The sequence below is a fragment of the Oncorhynchus clarkii genome, chromosome 7 (assembly GCF_045791955.1).
Source record: "Oncorhynchus clarkii lewisi isolate Uvic-CL-2024 chromosome 7, UVic_Ocla_1.0, whole genome shotgun sequence".
NCBI classification, from domain to species: domain Eukaryota; kingdom Metazoa; phylum Chordata; class Actinopteri; order Salmoniformes; family Salmonidae; genus Oncorhynchus; species Oncorhynchus clarkii.
The window spans coordinates 6,035,232-6,058,715 of NC_092153.1; the positions used below are offsets into that span (position 1 = coordinate 6,035,232).

General features: G+C 44.8%; 1 protein-coding gene across 1 annotated transcript in view; it reads right to left on the bottom strand.

Moving 5' to 3' along the window:
- The window catches only part of LOC139412764 (leucine-rich repeat flightless-interacting protein 2-like), a 40,854-nt gene extending 22,298 nt beyond the window's left edge, over positions 1-18,556 (bottom strand). The window contains exons 1-4 of the mRNA XM_071159452.1: positions 17,868-18,556; positions 2,864-2,950; positions 2,691-2,708; positions 2,311-2,358 (exon numbers count right to left, since the gene is read on the bottom strand). Coding sequence (XP_071015553.1) covers positions 2,311-2,358; positions 2,691-2,708; positions 2,864-2,950; positions 17,868-17,963 — 249 coding nt within the window. The 5' untranslated portion in view covers positions 17,964-18,556. The remainder of the gene's footprint in view (positions 1-2,310; positions 2,359-2,690; positions 2,709-2,863; positions 2,951-17,867) is intronic.
- Positions 18,557-23,484: the final 4,928 nt, after the last annotated feature.

Genomic DNA, 23,484 nt, shown 5'->3' on the forward strand with positions numbered 1-23,484 from the left:
ACAGTATATATTATATTATCAGTGTGCAGTGAGCTGTATTATATTATCAGTGTGCAGTGAGCTGTTTCAACAGACAGTATATATTATATTACCAGTGTGCAGTGAGCTGTATTATATTATCAGTGTGCAGTGAGCTGTTTCAACAGACAGTATATATTATATTACCAGTGTGCAGTAAGCTGTTTCAACAGACAGTATGTATTATATTATCAGTGTGCAGTAAGCTGTTTCAACAGACAGTATATATTATATTACCAGTGTGCAGTGAGCTGTATTATATTATCAGTGTGCAGTGAGCTGTTTCAACAGACAGTATATATTATATTACCAGTGTGCAGTGAGCTGTATTATATTATCAGTGTGCAGTAAGCTGTTTCAACAGACAGTATATATTATATTATCAGTGTGCAGTAAGCTGTTTCAACAGACAGTATATATTATATTATCAGTGTGCAGTGAGCTGTTTCAACAGACAGTATATATTATATTATCAGTGTGCAGTAAGCTGTTTCAACAGACAGTATATATTATATTACCAGTGTGCAGTGAGCTGTATTATATTATCAGTGTGCAGTAAGCTGTTTCAACAGACAGTATATATTATATTATCAGTGTGCAGTAAGCTGTTTCAACAGACAGTATATATTATATTATCAGTGTGCAGTGAGCTGTATTATATTATCAGTGTGCAGTAAGCTGTTTCAATAGACAGTATATATTATATTATCAGTGTGCAGTAATCTGTTTCAACAGACAGTATATATTATATTATCAGTGTGCAGTGAGCTGTTTCAACAGACAGTATATATTATATTATCAGTGTGCAGTGAGCTGTTTCAACAGACAGTATATATTATATTATCAGTGTGCAGTAAGCTGTTTCAACAGACAGTATATATTATATTATCAGTGTGCAGTAAGCTGTTTCAACAGACAGTATATATTATATTATCAGTGTGCAGTAAGCTGTTTCAACAGACAGTATATATTATATTACCAGTGTGCAGTGAGCTGTATTATATTATCAGTGTGCAGTAAGCTGTTTCAACAGACAGTATATATTATATTATCAGTGTGCAGTGAGCTGTTTCAACAGACAGTATATATTATATTACCAGTGTGCAGTGAGCTGTTTCAACAGACAGTATATATTATATTATCAGTTTGCAGTGAGCTGTTTCAACAGACAGTATATATTATATTATCAGTGTGCAGTGAGCTGTTTCAACAGACAGTATATATTATATTATCAGTGTGCAGTGAGCTGTATTATATTACCAGTGTGCAGTAAGCTGTTTCAACAGACAGTATATATTATATTATCAGTGTGCAGTGAGCTGTATTATATTATCAGTGTGCAGTGAGCTGTTTCAACAGACAGTATATATTATATTATCAGTGTGCAGTAAGCTGTTTCAACAGACAGTATATATTATATTACCAGTGTGCAGTGAGCTGTATTATATTATCAGTGTGCAGTAAGCTGTTTCAACAGACAGTATATATTATATTATCAGTGTGCAGTGAGCTGTTTCAACAGACAGTATATATTATATTATCAGTGTGCAGTGAGCTGTTTCAACAGACAGTATATATTATATTACCAGTGTGCAGTGAGCTGTATTATATTATCAGTGTGCAGTAAGCTGTTTCAACAGACAGTATATATTATATTATCAGTGTGCAGTGAGCTGTATTATATTATCAGTGTGCAGTGAGCTGTTTCAACAGACAGTATATATTATATTATCAGTGTGCAGTAAGCTGTTTCAACAGACAGTATATATTATATTACCAGTGTGCAGTGAGCTGTATTATATTATCAGTGTGCAGTAAGCTGTTTCAACAGACAGTATATATTATATTATCAGTGTGCAGTGAGCTGTTTCAACAGACAGTATATATTATATTATCAGTGTGCAGTGAGCTGTTTCAACAGACAGTATATATTATATTACCAGTGTGCAGTGAGCTGTATTATATTATCAGTGTGCAGTAAGCTGTTTCAACAGACAGTATATATTATATTACCAGTGTGCAGTGAGCTGTATTATATTATCAGTGTGCAGTGAGCTGTTTCAACAGACAGTATATATTATATTATCAGTGTGCAGTAAGCTGTTTCAACAGACAGTATATATTATATTATCAGTGTGCAGTAAGCTGTTTCAACAGACAGTATATATTATATTATCAGTGTGCAGTGAGCTGTTTCAACAGACAGTATGTATTATATTATCAGAGTCATCATGCAATCACAGCAGTCTAACAGAAACGAGCAGGGATCTTATACTGCAGTACACGTCCTACCATCCACTGCTCAATGTGGCCCCATTTGTTGTCCAGACCATAGTATTTCTGGGGGCGGAGAGGAGAGGGCAGGAAGAGGAAACCAGAGGAAGGAAGACATTAGAAAGGAGAGACAAGGAAATGGAGAGAGGTAAAAGCGACTTGTTTTTTAACAGTGCTGAACCCAAATAACCGTACATGTTTGACAAAAGATACACACAGCGAGTGATTTGATTTAGGTCAAGGGATTTGAAAGATACATTCATTGATCTTTGATCTGACAACGACAGTTAGCATTCAGATGCCAATAGGAGTGTAACGTGAACAGGAAAGAGAGAACATTTGAAGCAAGGAGGCCTACCTTCTGGCTTTGATACACCTAAAACAAAATGGAGGCCTACCTTCTGGCTTTGATACATCTAAAACAACATGGTGGACAGAAGGAGCAGGACACCACGGAGAAGAGAAGGCAGGACAATAGAAAGACAGTAGGTTAGGACATGTTGTTAGTATGGAAGACGAACAGGTTTTTGGTCAAGTATATTACCACCGTGCAGAGGTGTGTGTGTGTCACCTCTTTCTGCTGTCTCTCCAGTTCCTTCATGCGTATCTCCCGTGCCTCTGCTCTGGCCGCCCGCTTCGCTGCCAGTCTCGCCTCAGCCTGAAGAAGACACCGACAGAGAAAGACAATAAACATTCAACAGGGTGTATAACAGTCAAATCAAAGCAGACCATACAATATTCCATGGTCTCTAATCATTATCTCTGCAATGACTGCCATTACTGCTAGCGTTAGCGTGAGCAAGCTGAGCAGAAAGTTCAACATAAAACTCAGTGAGCCCATTAGGTAAAGATGACACATTGAGCCGTGCTGCCATCAAATAAGTAGTAATTGACATGGAACCAGTTAATGAAATAATAGTTCATTATTAAGTTCCAAATGAGAGGGAAGCGTTACCATAGCAGTTAAGAGTGAGGGACTGGGAGCTTGGTGTTGAGGCTGTGGTTCCTGTCTTTCTGTTAGTGTTTACTATGCAGCTAGCTGGCTAATATAGCTTGAAACAAGCCTTTGAAGTTAAATTAGATCAGAGTGCTTTTAGGTCTGCCCGTCCTCAATAACCTTTAGCATTTGGTTATCAATGCTGCTGTGATCTCGTCACTCATTTCATTGTTTAAGAGAATACCATGGTGACCAATAGCCATGCTTAACACACACACACACACACACACACACACACACACACACACACACACACACAGCTGATTGCTGTATGTAATGTAGGTAATCCACTTATTCTAATACGCTGTATGGTATTATTTTTGTAAAAAAAAAAAAAAAAACATTTATTTAACTAAGCAAGTCAGTTAACAACAAATTCTTATTTACAATGACAGCCTACCGGGGAACAGTGGGTTAACTGCCTTGTTCAGGGGTAGAACGACAGATTTTTACCTCGTCAGCTTGGGAATTAGATTCAGTAACCTCTCGGTCACCTGCCCAAGACTATAACCATTAGGCTACCTGCCGCCCAATATTATTGTTATTATATTATTCTAAACAAAGAACAAAAATGATTTGATACCAATGATCAGTCTATTCTAGTTCTGCTTCAGTCGTTTCTAGTTTCGCTTCAGTCATTTCTAGCTTTGCTTCAGTCATTTCACACACTACTCCACTCACTCTCACTCACTCACTCACTCACTCACTCACTCACTCACTCACTCACTCAACTCACTCAACTCACTCAACTCACTCACTCACTCACTCACTCACTCACACACTCACACACTCACACACTCACTCACTCACACACTCACACACTCACACACTCACTCACACACACACACACTCACACACTCACACACTCACTCACACACACACACACACACACACACACACACACACACACACACACACACACACACACACACACACACACACACACACACACCCGTTTTAATGGCATCAGCTGATTACTGGTCTGGTGACACAGAGCTTCCAGACCAGCTATCAGAGGTCATGATTGCATCGCCAAAAATGAATAAGGTCCCGAGTCGTTCAGTGAAAGCTGAGATCAGGGCCCCAAAATAAAATACTAAACAGATCACTGGCTGTCTTACCTTCAACTGAGAAACTGCAGACAGAAAATCCATTCAGGACAGAAACCCACTACTTTAAGATTGTCTCTCTATTCCACAACCAAACCATATGAGAACGGCTTTCACTTTCTAGTTCACCACTGAAGTGGCCTTTAGGAAACATATGCATCCCGTTTACAGCTTCTCCCACAATCTTCAATCACAAGAATTAAAGTGATTCTGAAAAACGCAGGACTAGCAGCAGCCACAAGAGGGGAGTGTTCCCTATGTCGTTTTATTACTGAGAGAGGCTGTGGATGAGCCAGCATTTCTGTCTGGGCACTGGTGAGGACACACCCACCCTCACTCTGACCATAACAACACTGCTTCCCCATAGCAACAGCCCAGCCTACAACCAAGCACATCTGATTCCCTGTAAAACATATTCAAATACCCAGATTCCCCTTGTTGATGTCCATGTCATCTGTAATGCTTGTTTCGTTGTCTATTTGCAGACTAGATCAAATCCATAAGATCCTTGAGGATTCAATGGCACCATTCCAGTTCATCCTCCACTGTCATACTCTCAATCTGAATGTGTATAAGTACTGTGAAGAGAGGAGGGCAGTGGCATAGGGCAAGGCAGTGCTGGCAATGTGTGTGCACTGGGGCCCTTGGCTATGGGGGGCCTGCAAACTCTCACTATCAAGTGTTGCATTGGCCTTCTAGGTATCTGCATAGCAGGCCCTAGAATTTGTACACTATACACCATTGCAAAAGTCATTACATTGTTTAACTGAAAGATGGGCCTACATGTCATTTGCACAGCAACACATCCCAGTCATGGTAATTTGTAACTTAAAAAAAAAAAAATGCCACTACATGCCACTAAATATTTGAATGTATTGATGACTAGTACATCTATTTGGTCCACAAAACAAACCTCAATGAACAGTTCCAATGTTATTTGTTACTGTTGTGCAAAGACTGCTGGCAAATATGCAAATACTGTTCAATAATATTGTAGAGGAGATTCAGAGGCATGCCTTATTGAGGGCGTGGCTTTCAATTAGTTATTTTTGGCCACCCGGAAGGGTGAGTGTCTTTCCAGTTCATCTGGTCTGTTCACTTTCAATTACTGTTGTGAATTGTGATGGGAGGCCAAGTGATCATTTTGTTCACACAAGCCTGGGAAGATTTAGTCAGAGCCAATGGAAGAGGGTGTAACTATAGAGATCATCAGGCTACTGAAGGGCTCACTTCTGCCTAACTACAACACAGACAAAGGTAAATGGAATACCAGTCTGCTAGTTGAGGCTGGTGCTTTATGTTAGCCTGGAAAGGCCTTGATCCAGTCAGGCCTGTTTCCCCATTGTGTTTGTTTCACAGCTCGTTGAGAGGACGGAGATAGCAGTCAGCACACAGGAAACCGTTTGAACAGCAATACTGCACAACTATTTGTAAATGAACACAGGCTGTTAAAGGCCCAGTGCCATCAAAAACATTATTCATTTCCTGTGTTTTATATCTATTGGAATAATACTGTGAAATTGTGAACATTATGATAATGCCCTTTTAGTGTAAGAGCTGTTTGAAAAGACCTCCTGAAATCACAGCCCGTTGTGGTGGGATGGAGTTTTGGCCTGCCTCGGGCAGTAAATTAGTTAATAGACCAATAAGAAAGAGGGTTCCAAACCTCCCTGCCAATAACAGCTAAAAAAAGCTTATTTTTTATTTATTTTTTGACCATTTTGATTGAAAACAATGACAGGAAGGTACTTAATTGTTACCCAGAAATGATTTAATATTGAGATATAAATGGCTGCATTGGACCTTTAACATGAATTGAACAGGATGAAATGTAACTGAATTATCAACCTTTATTTAACTAGGCAAGTCAGTTAAGAACAAATTGTTATTTACAATGACGGCCGACCCCATTGTGCACCGCCCTATGGGACTCCCAATCACAGCTGGATGTGATGCAGCCTGGATTTGAACCAGGGACTGCAGTGACACCTGTTGCACTGAGATGCAGTGTCTTAGACCGCAGTGCCACTCAGGAGCAATCTTAATGTTCTCACTCCAAAAGAGCTAGTGGTGCCAAGCATTCAACGCCATCACGGTAACGATACAAAACAAAACAGAAAATAGAACCTGGTAAACAAACCAAACTCAAGAAACGAAGGAAAATGCAATAACCACTAAAGGTATTTATCTTCACTAAAATGTGAAGCAAAGAGCTATTACTAACTAATTACAACCACATGTGATTGCACTGCTGTGTGCCTATTGCCTCAAGCAGTCAAGGACCTGCAGAGAGAGAACTGAGAGACTGAGGCAAGGATTCAATCTGGCTTGGCTGTTGGAGAGAAGTGAAATAGCTTGGATGCTGCCTTGAGACTGAGACACATGGGTTATTCATTAGTAACAAGCAGCATTCCACGCTGTGAGTCTCCGGCTCATAGTCTCACATTGAGCGTCATTGGTACAGTACGGTGGCCTCATTAGGTCAAAAGACTGCAGCACTATTCAGGAGATTTAGGATACAGGATTATGTCAGGGTAGATTAGGCTGGTGAGACTCAGTCCGGTTCATGGGCCTTCACTGTGAAGAAATCATATGGCAGCCTGCCTAGCCCAACCTGCCTTACAGCTTGCCTGGTCTGCCTGTCAACAGAGACCGATGAGGAGGATGGAGGTCGGGGGCTGCCTGTTAACAGAGACTGATGAGGAGGGTGTTCTGGGGCTGCCTGTCAACAGAGACCGATGAGGAGGGTGTTCTGGGGCTGGCTGTCAACAGAGACCAATGAGGAGGGTGGTCTGGGGCTGCCTGTCAACAGAGACCAATGAGGAGGGTGGAGGTCTGGGGCTGCCTGTCAACAGAGACCAATGAGGAGGGTGGTCTGGGGCTGCCTGTCAACAGAGACCGATGAGGAGGGTGGAGGTCTGGGGCTGCCTGTCAACAGAGACCAATGAGGAGGGTGGAGGTCTGGGGCTGCCTGTCAACAGAAACCAATGAGGAGGGTGGTCTGGGGCTGCCTGTCAACAGAGACCAATGAGGAGGGTGGTCTGGGGCTGCCTGTCAACAGAGACCGATGAGGAGGGTGTTCTGGGGCTGCCTGTCAACAGAGACCAATGAGGAGGGTGGTCTGGGGCTGCCTGTCAACAGAGACCGATGAGGAGGGTGTTCGGGGGCTGCCTGTCAACAGAGACTGATGAGGAGGGTGGTCTGGGGCTGCCTGTCAACAGAGACCGATGAGGAGGGTGTTCTGGGGCTGGCTGTCAACAGAGACCGATGAGGAGGGTGTTCGGGGGCTGCCTGTCAACAGAGACCAATGAGGAGGGTGGTCTGGGGCTGCCTGTCAACAGAGACCAATGAGGAGGGTGGTCTGGGGCTGCCTGTCAACAGAGACCGATGAGGAGGGTGTTCGGGGGCTGCCTGTCAACAGAGACTGATGAGGAGGGTGGAGGTCTGGGGCTGCCTGTCAACAGAGACCGATGAGGAGGGTGGTCTGGGGCTGCCTAGACAAGTGTAGACCATATCAGATTAATCATTGTGGATCATTGCAGACACTCATTCACATCCTGCCTTAAAGCTGTGATATGTCACTTGTTGGGTGACAACCAAATCCACAGAGGAATGTGAGTTATAGATCTGTCATTTCCATTAAAAGCAATATACAGGGGGTACCGGTACCGAGTCAATGTGCGGGGGTACAAGTTAGTAGAGGTAATTGAGGTAATATGTACATGTAGGTAGGGGTAAAGTGACTGTGCATCGATAATAAACAGAGAGTAGCAGCAGCATAAAGAAAGGGGGGAGGTGGGGGTCAATGTAAATAGTTGGGGTAGCCCATTTTCTTACTGTTCAGCAGTCTTATGGCTTGGGGGAAGAAGCTGTTTAGAAGCCTCTTGGACCTAGACTTGGTGCTCTGGTGCCGCTTGCTATGCGGTAGCAGAGAGAACAGTCTATGACTATAGGGTGGCTGGAGTCTTTGGCTATTTTTAGGGTCATCCTTTGACACCGCCTGGTATAGAGGTCCTGGAAGGCAGGAAGCTTGGCCCCAGTGATGTACTGGGCTGTATACACTACCCTCCATAGTGTCATTTTAACCACTAGGGTTGTGAAACTAAGTGGATCTTTGGAAATATCGCCACTAAATCAAATTCAAGTTTAGGGACATGTGACAATAAAGTGAATGACTAAATTAACAGAATTTATACAATTTCATTGGGGAAAAAGTAATGAAAGGTGAACCTGTGAAAATGGTGTCTATGCTTCAAGCCATAACTGTATATCTCTGGTCACACAAAAAAGTAACGTTGGATCGCGTATTGTGGGCCTATATACAGGACAGAAATACCAGAAATATAATCCAGGATTTTTACAACTGGCTGCATCCATCCCTTTCCACACAAAACACTCCCCTGGTTTCTTTTAACCTTTATTTAACTAGGCAAGTCAGTTAAGAACAAATTCTTATGTACAATGACGGCCTACCCCAGACGACACTGGGCCAATGGTGCGCCGCCCTATGGGACTCCCAATCACAGCTGGATGTGATACAGCCTGGATTCAAACCAGGGACTGTAGTGACACCTCTTGCACTGAGATGCAGTGCGTTAGACCAATGAGTCAATCGCGAGTCCAGTTCTTAAAGACTGCTCTGATAAAACTAGCAACTGGTCAGTACTATTAGAGGCCTGGAAGCTTTACACTAGTCGGGTTGGACAGCAGCAGCACTGGTCAGTACTATTAGAGGTCTGGAAGCTTTGCACTAGTCGGGTTGGAAAGCAGCAGCACTGGTCAGTACTATTAGAGGCCTGGAAGCTTTGCACTAGTCGGGTTGGAAAGCAGCAGCACTGGTCAGTACTATTAGAGACCTGGAAGCTTTACACTAGTCGGCCTGGACAGCAGTAGCACTGGTCAGTACTATTAGAGACCTGGAAGCTTTACACTAGTCGGGTTGGAAAGCAGCAGCACTGGTCAGTACTATTAGAGGCCTGGAAGCTTTACACTAGTCGGCCTGGACAGCAGTAGCACTGGTCAGTACTATTAGAGACCTGGAAGCTTTACACTAGTCGGCCTGGACAGCAGCAGCTCTGGTCAGTACTATTAGAGGCCTGGAAGCTTTACACTAGTCGGCCTGGACAGCAGCAGCACTGGTCAGTACTATTAGAGGCCTGGAAGCTTTACACTAGTCGGCTTGGACAGCAGCAGCACTGGTCAGTACTATTAGAGGCCTGGAAGCTTTACACTAGTCGGCTTGGACAGCAGCAGCACTGGTCAGTACTATTAGAGACCTGGAAGCTTTGCACTAGTCGGCCTGGACAGCAGCAGCTCTGGTCAGTACTATTAGAGGCCTGGAAGCTTTACACTAGTCGGCCTGGACAGCAGCAGCACTGGTCAGTACTATTAGAGACCTGGAAGCTTTGCACTAGTCGGCCTGGACAGCAGCAGCACTGGTCAGTACTATTAGAGACCTGGAAGCTTTGCACTAGTCGGCTTGGACAGCAGCAGCACTGGTCAGTACTATTAGAGGCCTGGAAGCTTTGCACTAGTCGGCCTGGACAGCAGCAGCACTGGTCAGTACTATTAGAGGCCTGGAAGCTTTGCACTAGTCGGCCTGGACAGCAGCAGCACTGGTCAGTACTATTAGAGACCTGGAAGCTTTGCACTAGTCGGCCTGGACAGCAGCAGCACTGGTCAGTACTATTAGAGACCTGGAAGCTTTGCACTAGTCGGCTTGGACAGCAGCAGCACTGGTCAGTACTATTAGAGGCCTGGAAGCTTTACACTAGTCGGCCTGGACAGCAGCAGCACTGGTCAGTACTATTAGAGACCTGGAAGCTTTACACTAGTCGGCTTGGACAGCAGCAGCACTGGTCAGTACTATTAGAGACCTGGAAGCTTTACACTAGTCGGCTTGGACAGCAGCAGCACTGGTCAGTACTATTAGAGGCCTGGAAGCTTTACACTAGTCGGGTTGGACAGCAGCAGCTCTGGTCAGTACTATTAGAGGCCTGGAAGCTTTACACTAGTCAGCCTGGACAGCAGCAGCACTGGTCAGTACTATTAGAGGCCTGGAAGCTTTACACTAGTCGGCCTGGACAGCAGCAGCACTGGTCAGTACTATTAGAGACCTGGAAGCTTTACACTAGTCGGCCTGGACAGCAGCAGCACTGGTCAGTACTATTAGAGGCCTGGAAGCTTTACACTAGTCGGCCTGGACAGCAGCAGCACTGGTCAGTACTATTAGAGGCCTGGAAGCTTTACACTAGTCGGCTTGGACAGCAGCAGCACTGGTCAGTACTATTAGAGGCCTGGAAGTTTGTACTAGTCGGCCTGGACAGCAGCAGCACTGGTCAGTACTATTAGAGACCTGGAAGCTTTACACTAGTCGGCCTGGACAGCAGCAGCACTGGTCAGTACTATTAGAGGCCTGGAAGCTTGCACTAGTCGGCCTGGACAGCAGCAGCACTGGTCAGTACTATTAGAGGCCTGGAAGCTTTACACTAGTCGGCCTGGACAGCAGCAGCTCCCATCCAGAACAGACCTCATGGAGGCTTAAAAGCAGAACAGCTTTGTAACTCCAGATGTTTTCCTTTACCAGTGTCAAGACCTTCACAGGCATGATGCATCCCTACGGATCTATTCCTAGCCAGGCTCTCTGAGTGAGAGCAGAGGGAAGGGCCACCTCAACACTTACTGGAAAATAAAGTCTCTTGGAAGTTATTCAGTGCACTCCTCTCATAGGGGCAAATCCTAACTTCCCGTTAGGACGAAATCCTCTGTTCTGCCGTTGACCTCAATGAAAGTTAGGCTTCGCCCCATCGTGAACACATAAGTGCAGGAAAATGTGATCATTATAAACGGTTGATCACTTTAACCTAAATAGTTTAGTAAAAGCGTAATGCACTGTACTTTATAGTACATTCTAGTCTCATGCTGTGCTCATGAGGCCTTGTTGGGGGGCAGAGTAGAGTTTCCCATTCAGGTGTGTTGTGACAACCCCATAATACTATAACAGTACATTCTAGTCTCATGCTGTGCTCATGAGGCCTTGTTGGGGGGCAGAGTAGAGTTTCCCATTCAGGTGTGTTGTGACAACCCCATAATACTATAACAGTACATTCTAGTCTCATGATGTGTTGAAGCAGTAGTGGGGGTTGAGCACTTAGCTTGGAGTTTTCTGGGATGTTTGAGACTAATGTACATGCAGAGAACACATGGTGTCTGTCTGTCTGATACATCCCCGTACAGGCCAGAGCCCTGATATATACATAGCAGCATTTTACTGTGGTAATCTTCTTAGGAGGAGCCTCATGCAGAGATTTATGCACTTTGAAGAGCAGCAGACTTCTGCTGTGTGTGTGTGTGTGTGTGTGTGTGTGTGTGTGTGTGTGTGTGTGTGTGTGTGTGTGTGTGTGTGTGTGTGTGTGTGTGTGTGTGTGTGTGTGTGTGTGTGTGTGTGTGTGTGTGTGTGTGTGTGTGTGTGTGTGTGTGTGTGTTAGGCTCTTTAGACCATATTATAAAGACACTTAATGGACAAAATTGCTCTGCCGTGATGCCCAACATGCTGATGGAAGTGAGGGGAGGGAGAGGGGTGGCAGTACAGTCACATCCCCTAATGTCAACACAGTCAGTGAGGACAAGTTAAGAGAGCCGGTACATGTAGCAATGACTCCATGTTTCAGATATCTGGCATGCCTGTGTCGCTGTAAGCTATGCAGTCAAACCTTTACATTCACCTGTCCGATCATTTCAGACAACAGTGACTACAGCACTTCAAGGAAGGAAGGTTAGGCCTCTGACTCAGTAGATGTATTGAATCATGATCGCTGATGGGAGGTCAAAGGTAGCTGGAAGTCTAGACCAATCGCCTGTTCATCACACTTCACTAATCGCATGCCACCTCAACCAACCTCACTCGTTGAGAATCCCTTTTAGATTAAATGGGTCAAATATTGTTTTGAGACATGATTAATGATTTAGCCAGAATACAGTAAAAGCTGGTTACTGTTGCCATGACACTACTCCAGCAGTGATTAAAGTGCAGGTTCACGTTTTTCTTCATGAATCTTGTTCTGGAGGCAGCTCTGCAGAGTGCTAGCTGGCACAGCCACAAAGTCATAGGAGGGGGATTTTAAACCTTATCACCCTAACCTTAACCAGACTGCTAACCCTAATACCTAACCCTAACCTTAACCCTAACCTTAACCAGACTGCTAACCCTAATGCCTAACCCTAACCTTATCCCTAACCTTAACCAGACTGCTAACCCTAATGCCTAACCCTAACCTTAACCAGACTGCTAACCCTAATGCCTAACCATAACCTTAACCAGACTGCTAACTTTAATGCCTAACCCTAACCTTATCCCTAACCTTAACCAGACTGCTAACCCTAATGCCTAACCCTAACCTTATCCCTAACCTTAACCAGACTGCTAACCCTAATGCCCAACCCTAACCTTATCCCTAACCTTAACCAGACTGCTAACCCTAATGCTTAACCCTAACCTTATCCCTAACCTTAACCAGACTGCTAACCCTAATGCCTAACCCTAACCTTATCCCTAACCTTAACCAGACTGCTAACCCTAATGCCTAACCCTAACCTTAACCAGACTGCTAACCCTAATGCCTATCCCTAACCTTAACCAGACTGCTAACCCTAATGCCTAACCCTAACCTTATCCCTAACCTTAACCAGACTGCTAACCCTAATGCCTAACCCTAACCTTAACCCTAACCTTAACCAGACTGCTAACCCTAATGCCTAACCCTAACATTAACCAGACTGCTAACCCTAATGCCTATCCCTAACCTTAACCAGACTGTTAACTCTAATGCCTAACCCTAACCTTATCCCTAACCTTAACCAGACTGCTAACCCTAATGCCTAACCCTAACCTTATCCCTAACCTTAACCAGACTGCTAACCCTAATGCCTAACCCTAACCTTAACCCTAACCTTAACCAGACTGCTAACCCTAATGCCTAACCCTAACATTAACCAGACTGCTAACCCTAATGCCTATCCCTAACCTTAACCAGACTGTTAACTCTAATGCCTAACCCTAACCTTATCCCTAACCTTAACCAGACTGCTAACCCTAATGCCTAACCCTAACCTTATCCCTAACCTTAACCAGACTGCTAACCCTAATGCCTAACCCTAATGCCTAACCCTAACCTTAAAGTAAGATCAAAAAGCACATTTTTGTTTTCAGTAATTTTTACAATATAGCCAATTTTGACTTTCCAGCTGGTCTATCTGAGGGGAAATCGCGCCGTTCTGCCTTCAGGACAAGACTCGTGACAATAAATGTCAACCTGCGATTAAAGCAGGATGTGGATGATGCTGAGAGGCTTAAGAGATGCAGGTCACTGGCATAGACACAGTCCAATCCCCTGGTGCAGAGTGGCTGCTGAGTGCTTTTACACACAAACACACACGTGCACAGATCACATGCACACATATACACAAACACACCCGCACACACAAAAGTGGACACACACACATGAACATGTACATACACCAATACACACATAAATGTGCACCCAAGGGAACAGCTGTCAGCTTGCCCAGTAGGTCAGACTTCACCAGCTAGAACATGAAAGTCAGCCAAAAGCCCATCTCTTCCCCCTCACATACCCCCGACCCAAGCCCACCATGGACCCCTGTACTGCCCCCCCCCCCCCCCTCCTTTTAATACTGGAGCTGTCTATCTGTTAATTCCTCCTAATTCCACAGGGACACACCCCCTAACACCATTGACTAAGGATTCTGAATCTGGCCTGTCTGTTATTTGTCAAACAGCACCCTGGCACTAATGATATGACTAGCAGGTACCTGTTTATATCACTGTCAAACAACACTCTGGCACTAATGATATGACTAGCAGGTACCTGTTTATATCACAGTCAAACAACACTCTGGCACTAATGATATGACTAGCAGGTACCTGTTTATATCACAGTCAAACAACACTCTGGCACTAATGATATGACTAGCAGGTACCTGTTTATATCACTGTCAAACAACACCCTGGCACTAATGATATGACTAGCAGGTACCTGTTTATATCACTGTCAAACAACACCCTGGCACTAATGATATGACTAGCAGGTACCTGCTGAATATCACTGGCATGACAGCAGAATGAGTTGATGACAACATCGTGCTCTGGGCCCTGGATTAATGATGTCTGTCTGTCATCTGCAGCTCTCAACGGTTTGTTATCACATGACTGGGGGCTTCAGGCCTCACTGCACTTGGTTTGGTTTGAGAGACACTTGATGTCTCATTGAGAACCATTTCCAACAGACTGGATGGAGTATTATGGATTCTTATCAGTGCCATAGATTATAGTGTGTAGAGATGGGAGAGAGACAGGACTGGAGTATTATGGAGTCTTATCAGTGCCATAGATTATAGTGTGTAGAGATGGGAGAGAGGCAGGACTGGAGTATTATGGAGTCTTATCAGTGCCATAGATTATAGTGTGTAGAGATGGGAGAGAGACAGGACTGGAGTATTATGGAGTCTTATCAGTGCCATAGATTATAGTGTGTAGAGATGGGAGAGAGACAGGACTGGAGGAAGACTGGAGGAAGTAGTAGTTGCATTTGAAAATTCCTCTGTGTGTGTGTGTGTGTGTGTGTGTGTGTGTGTGTGTGTGTGTGTGTGTGTGTGTGTGTGTGTGTGTGTGTGTGTGTGTGTGTGTGTCTGTGTGTCTGTGTGTGTGTGTGTTCAAAACAACCCCATATTCTGCTTAAGAACAGCTGTATAGCTTTGTCAACACTGTTATGAGGCACACAGTGTGTTATTATATTCCAGGATGACAACATCCCATTTCAGACCGTATTCTCATTAGCATGCGGGTGGGAGTGTCTTCTGAAGGGCCTTCACATCATGTTGTCACTCATATGGTGACAAAGCCCTCTGATGTCAGCACTAAACAAAATACTGCCTTCCTGGTTGCTTAGCTCCCACCACACCCATGACAATTAGGGACGTTTATGTGTTCAAGGATCTGACTAGTGGTTCTGACTAATAGAACCTTTCTGTGTTTTTGTACCAACACATGATTCTTACTGCACATTGACATATTACCCTGTATACTTCTTTATTTAGAAGAATGGCAGGGGAGCAGGAGAGCATAACAAGCCCTTTGATATCTAGTGAGGACATTTAGAACCTTTCAGGGGGAATATTATGGTCCACATAGTGAGGCTTTTCCTTCAGTTTACAGTCATGGCTGGTCAGAAAACCTACAGCACAGCATTACACTGGTGAGTTGTTTTAACATCATCAAGGACCGGGATTACATGTTGATAAAATCAACCAGATGAAAATGGAAAAGCTGGGCTCTAGTGACAGTTTGGAGGCCATTTGCAATGGGCACCGGGCAATGGGCACCGGGCAATGGGCAATGGGCACCGGGCAATGGGCACCGGGCAATGGGCACCGGGCAATGGGCAATGGGCACCGGGCAATGGGCACCGGGCAATGGGCACCGGGCAATGGGCACCGGGCACCGGGCAATGGGCACCGGGCAATGGGCACCGGGCAATGGGCACCGGGCACCGGGCAATGGGCACCGGGCAATGGGCACCGGGCAATGGGCACCGGGCGCAGCAAGTCAATATTTTCAAGATGTTGTGGTCACTGGTCAACAGACTTCAGTCTAAAGTTGGTCAGAAGCCTGTCCTTACAAATACTAGCCAGAGTCTCACTAGAGTCCTGGACTTTTTTATTTTAACTAGGCAAGAACAAATTCTTATTTACAATGACAGCCTAACAGGGAACAGTGGGTTAACTACCTTATTCAGGGGGGGGACAACAGATTTTTACCTTGTCAGCTCAGGGATTTGATCCAGTAACCTTTTGGCCCAAAGTTCTAACTACTAGGCTACCTGGCGCCAGACTTCAATATAGTATGATGACAATCTTTGACAATGTCTGTCAATCTCCCTATGATTGTATCCCCATCAACTTCTGATTGTGTTTCCTACACCCAAAAAAACATAATCTCACATCACATGTGGTCCTCTGTGGCTCAGTAAGTGTGGCGTGGCGCTTACAATGCTAGGGTTGTGGGTTCAATTCCTGCTGAGATTGCCACATGAAAAGTGTTTAAAAGCATCTGCTGGATATGATGTGGTTTACTTTATCTTCTGTCTGCACTGATTTGTTTTCACCTATCGTGTGACCTCAAATTGTTGTAAAGAGAGGAGTAGACAAGGGGAGGAAGCCAGTTCAGACTCCCTCTCATATTGAGATGCACCCCTCATTGCAGTATGACCTACATCTATCTTTTTCTCTCTCTCACTCGCTCTTTCCTGCTTCTTTAATAAGCGTCATGGATAGATGATAGATGAATAGGTGATAGATGATAGATGAATAGGTGATAGATGATAGATGATATATGATAGAATGATATATGATAGGTGATGTATGACATATGATAGGTGACAGATGACAGGTGATAGGTGATAAATGACAGGTGATAGATGATATATGATAGGTGATATATGACTTTGATAGGTGACAGATGACAGGTGATAGGTGATATATGATATATGATATGTGATATATGATTTGTGATAGATGATAGATGATATATGATAGATGATATGTGATAGATGATATATGATAGGTGATATATGACATATGATAGGTGACAGATGACAGGTGATAGGTGATAAATGACAGGTGATAGATGATAGGTGACAGATGAATAGGACATGGATCAATAGCTAGGAAGTCTAACATTACAGTTGGTACCCATTTCAACGTGTAAACGTGTCCTTGCCACGAAGGTCATCCCCAGTTGTCTTTATCAAGCAATTTACCCCTCAACAATTCCCCCATTCATTGTGTCACTTTGATCCACTGTCCAGCCACATTTTTATGTAGGCCAAGCAAACAATGTCCGTGTTTCCTTTTACAAATAATGCGTCTGTTAGTCCAGGGAATGCCTTGCATACAGCATCGGAGAGGCAGCACGATACACATCCATTACCCCCAGTGAATAATAATTACCACGCTGTGTTCGTCAGTTGAGGAGGGTGTGGGGCTGCAGCAACTGATACATGGTTTTTGAATAGTCCTAGTGTAGCCTAGGCTAGTGGTTCCCAACCTTTTTCGGTTACTATACCACCAACTAAATTTAGCTCTGTCCGGAGTACCCCTGAAGTACCCCCTCGTGTGCATTTTACCAGTAAGGTTATAGTCTCAAGAGTCTTCTTAAATACCCCCTGTGGATAGGCCCCCAGGGGTCCTACTACCCCAGGTTGGGAACGTCTGGTTTAGGCTATACTTTACAAGTATGATAGACATGCTCGTGTCTTTATGTTGGCATAATATATATATATATATATGTATAAAATAGGCTTAAATTGAAGGCACTCCGTGGAATAGGTTTGGCGCAGTATGACGAGCATTGCCTCCCAAAATAAGAAGGAAAATCATATCCCAAAACTTACCTCTCGAGCGATTTGATTGAGGGCATCGTCCTCTGCGGTCAGTCTCTCCCTGTTGGGGATTCTTTTTCTTCCAGTGCCAGTAATCTGAGTTCCCATGTTTGTGTATTCTGTGATAAAGTCCTTACTGTAGCATACGTGTCAGCCTCGAAGAAATTCAAAAATGGAACACAGGAGCCGAATGATGACGATGAAGGGCACGCTGGAAAAATATAATCACCATCTCCACGTAATGGAAAAATAGCTCACCAATAACACGCAAAAAAAGAAGTCAACTATTTACAATCGGGTAGCTACAATGTAACAACAATCCATCATCAATTCGCTTCCCAGGCACGAGACGTGATGCCATTATGATACATTGTTTCAATGTAACCGCCTTCAAACGTAACAAACTGCATTACGAATATCCTTGAATCCTGTTGCTGATAAACAACTAACATCACACGCGTCACTTTGATGTGTCAAAACACCCTCATAGCATCAGGCTTCCCTCTTTGGGTACATTGGAAAACGAATTGTCATCTAGCTAATCCTAGGCAATTGTCATCATTTAGATACGTTTCGGTATGGAACACCAAAACAAGAACCCACGCGAGCCTGATAAATAATCGTTCTGTAGGTAGACCTAATAGCGATTGAATTAATGTCCTCGTTCTTTGCTTTAGCAGAGAACGCGGGAGTCGCCGAGATGTCAAAGCAGATGGACGAAAGTTTTATTGCAGCGCAATCCCGGATGATAACCACAGTGGGATGAATACACGTTCCGGGGCAGAGCCTCGAGCCTGCTGGAGATAGATAGTGGCCGCAGTATGGCCGGGATGGGTGTCCTCCAAACAGTCGAATTTTACTGGTCATACAATATTCAAAGCAGATCCTTTGTGGTGTTTTCGTTCAGAATGTATCGTATAGCTTGAGAATGGTGTGATGCCTTAACAAATATTCTGTAGCCTAATGACCCGAATGGAATTACCCTGGAATGCACGAAGCAGGCCGTTCAGTTGACACGGTCTTTAGACGTCTCCAATAGTCTCGAAGCGAACAGAAAGGCTATTATCCTACTGTTATTTTAGAAGGAAGGTCAGCACTGAGTTAAACCAAATAAATCTCACTTGCCATGTCAAAATTGTGGCATAGGACTGTATGGCAATTCTCTGAATAGCTGTGTGTTCATCGAATAAGATGAACACACAGCTATTCAGAGAATTGCCATACAGTTTGTTTATATGCATTTCTGATTCAAGCCTAAATTATAATATCAGACTATTTTAATCTGTAACGTTAACTCTGACCTCATGTCTAGTCAGTAAACTAGATGAACGCCTTCTGTTTATGCCGGAGAGCTCAGTGCCAATCCATAGGAACTGGTGGGAAATTACTCCCTCTAGTGGAGAAAGATAAGGCCTGAGAGCTCAGTGCCAATACATAGCTACTGCGGGGAAATCACTTCCTATATTTTATTTAACTACGATGACAGCCTAGGAACAGTTCACGACAGATTTTACCTGGTCAGCTCAGGGTTTTTATCTAGCAACCTTTCAGTTACTGGCCTAATGCTCTAACCCCTAGGCTACCTTTTCATTACCAGGTAAATTGACTGAGAACACGTTCTCATTTACAGAAACGACCTGGGGAATAGTTACAGGGGAGAGGGGGGGATGAATGAGCCAATTGTAAGCTGGGGATGATTAAGTGACCGTGATGGTATGAGGGACAGCTTGGGAATTTAACCAGGACACCAGGGTTAACACTCCCACGATAAGTGCCATGGGATCTTTAATGACCTCAGAGAGTCAGGACACCCGTTTAACGTCCCATCCAAAAGACAGCACCCTACACAGGGCAGCACCCCCAATCAGTCTCCTGCGGGGGGATTTGGGATATTTTTTTGGACCAGAAGAAAGAATGCCTCCTACTGGCCCTCCAACACCACTTCCAGCACCATCTGGTCTCCCATCCAGGAACTGACCAGGACCAACCCTGCTTAGCTTCAGAAGCAAGCCAGCAGTGGGATGCAGGGTGGTATGTTGCTGGCTTGCCACACCTGTAGTGGGGACAGATAACAGATTTGCCCTGAACGATTGTTTGTTTAGTGTAATTCATATGTTATTGCAGTTGAATTGATGTTTTCTAGTGTCATTCAAATCAAATGAAATGTACCTTACAGGGAAGTGCTTACTTACAAGCCCTTAACCAACAATGAAGTTTTAAAGAAAATACAACACCTTACAGTGAAATGCTTACTTACAAGCCCTTAACCAACAATGCAGTTTTAAAGAAAATACCTATAAAAAAGGTAAGAGATAAAAATAACAAATTATTAAAGAGCAGCAGGAAATAACAATAGTGGGGTTATATACAGGGGGTACCGGTACAGAGTCAATGTGGAGGCTATATACAGGGGGTACCAGTACAGAGTCAATGTGGAGGCTATATACAGGGGGTACCAGTACAGAGTCAATGTGGAGGTTATATACAGGGGGTACCGGTACAGAGTCAATGTGGAGGCTGTATACAGGGGGTACCGGCACAGAGTCAATGTGGAGGCTATATACAGGGGGTACCAGTACAGAGTCAATGTGGAGGCTATATACAGGGGGTACCGGCACAGAGTCAATGTGGAGGCTATATACAGGGGGTACCAGTACAGAGTCAATGTGGAGGCTATATACAGGGGGTACCGGCACAGAGTCAATGTGGAGGCTATATACAGGGGGTACCAGTACAGAGTCAATGTGGAGGCTATATACAGGGGGTACCGGCACACAGTCAATGGGGAGGCTATATACAGGGGGTACCGGTACAGAGTCAATGTGGAGGCTATATACAGGGGGTACCGGTACAGAGTCAATGTGGAGGCTATATACAGGGGGTACCGGTACAGAGTCAATGTGGAGGCTATATACAGGGGGTACCGGTACAGAGTCAATGTGGAGGCTATATACAGGGTATTACGGTACAGAGTCAATGTGGAGGCTATATACAGGGGGTACCGGTACAGAGTCAATGTGGAGGCTATATACAGGGGGTACCGGTACAGAGTCAATGTGGAGGCTATATACAGGGGGTACCGGTACAGAGTCAATGTGGAGGCTATATACAGGGGGTACCGATACAGAGTCAATGTGGAGGCTATATACTTGGGTACCGGTACAGAGTCAATGTGGAGGCTATATACAGGGGGTACCGGCACAGAGTCAATGTGGAGGCTATATACAGGGGGTACCAGTACAGAGTCAATGTGGAGGCTATATACAGGGGGTACCGGCACACAGTCAATGGGGAGGCTATATACAGGTGGTACCGGTACAGAGTCAATGTGGAGGCTATATACAGGGGGTACCGGCACAGAGTCAATGTGGAGGCTATATACAGGTGGTACCGGTACACAGTCAATGTGGAGGCTATATACAGGGGGTACCGGTACACAGTCAATGTGGAGGCTATATACAGGTGGTACCGGTACAGAGTCAATGTGGAGGCTATATACAGGGGGTACCGGTACAGAGTCAATGTGGAGGCTATATACAGGGGGTACCGGTACAGAGTCAATGTGGAGGCTATATACAGGGGGTACCGGTACAGAGTCAATGTGGAGGCTATATACAGGGGGTACCGGTACAGAGTCAATGTGGAGGCTATATACAGGGGGTACCGGTACAGAGTCAATGTGGAGGCTTTATACAGGGGGTACCGGTACAGAGTCAATGTGGAGGCTATATACAGGGGGTACCGGTACAGAGTCAATGTGGAGGCTATATACAGGGTATTACGGCACAGAGTCAACGTGGAGGCTATATACAGGGTATTACGGTACAGAGTCAATGTGGAGGCTATATACAGGGGGTACCGGTACAGAGTCAATGTGGAGGCTATATACAGGGGGTACCGGTACAGAGTCAATGTGGAGGCTATATACAGGGGGTACCGGTACACAGTCAATGTGGAGGCTATATACAGGGGGTACCGGCACAGAGTCAATGTGGAGGCTATATACAGGGGGTACCGGTACACAGTCAATGTGGAGGCTATATACAGGGGGTACCGGTACAGAGTCAATGTGGAAGCTATATACAGGGGGTACCGGTACAGAGTCAATGTGCGGGGCACCGGTGTCGAGGTAATTGAGGTAATATGTACATGTCGGTAGAGTTATTAAGGTGACTATACATAGATAATAACAGAGAGTAGCAGCAGCGTTCTGGGGGAGGGGGAGGGGGGCAATGTAAATAGTCTGGGTAGCCATTTGATTAGCTGTTCAGGAGTCTTATGGCTTTGGGGTAGCAATTACTTAGGAGCCTCTTGAACCTAGACTTTGTGCTCCAGTACTGCTTGCCATGCGGTAGCAGAGAGAACAGTCTATGACTGGGGTGGCTGGAGTCTTTGACCATTTTTAGGGCCTTCCTCTGACATTGCCTGGTATAGAGAGGAGGTTCTGGATGGCAGGAAGCTTGGTCCCAGTGATGTACTGGGCCGTACGCACTACCCTCTGTAGTGCCTTGCGGTCGGAGGCTGAGCAGTTGCCATACCAGGCAGTGATGCAACCAGTCAGGATGCTCTCGAGGGTGCAGCTGTAGGACCCATGCCAAATCTTTTCAGTCTCCTGAGGGGGAATAGGTTTTGTCGTGTCCTCTTCACGACTGTCTTGGTGTGCTTGGACCATGTTAGTTTGTTGGTGATGTGGACGCCAAGGAACTTGAAGCTCTCAACCTGCTCCACTGCAGCCCCGTCGATGAGAATGGGGGCGTGCTCGGTCCTTCTTTTCCTGTAGTCCACAATCATCTCCTTTATCTTGCTCACATTGAGGGAGAGGTTGTTTTCCTGGTACCACACTGCCAGGTCTCTGACCTCCTCCCTATAGGCTGTCTCATCGTTGTCGTTGATCAGGCCTACCACTGTTGTGTCATCAGCAAACTTAATGATGGTGTTGGAGTCGTGCCTGGCCGTGCAGTCATGAGTGAACAGGGAGTACAGGAGGGGACTGAGCATGCACCCCTGAGGGGACCCCGTGTTGAGGATCAGCGTGGCGGATGTGTTGTTACCTACCCTTACCACCTGGGGGCGTGTTTAGTCCAAGGGCCCTTAGCTTAGTGATGAGCTTTGAGGGCACTATGGTGTTGAACGCTGAGTTGTAGTCAATGAATAGCATTCTCTCCTATTGTCCAGGTGGGAAAGGGCAGTGTGGAGTGCATTGATATGGTATTACAGTTTAATTTATGTTTTTAGTGTCATTGATATGTTATTACAGTCTAATCGAAATCTTTGTTTGTTTAAAAAGCAATCATGTATGAATGTGAAAACGCTGTGTCACTAGGTGGCAGCACATGTCTGCCTGCAATCACTATACCAATATGGGCATGGCAGAGCGGGCCTTCTTACCGGTAGTGTATGTTAAGATCCCCTCAGAATAGAAACACTCAAACACTCAACAGTTGATGTGATACAATTTATTAGATGCAGAAGCCCAGTGACAGCACAACGCACTGCAGCTTTTCAAATGATACAGTATATATATATATTCATCCTACTGCAATATTTATAATTGTCTTGAAAACGGTTTCAGACATATTTTTGATATGAATTGAGAGAAAACAGAGATCATTATCCAGACCTGATAACT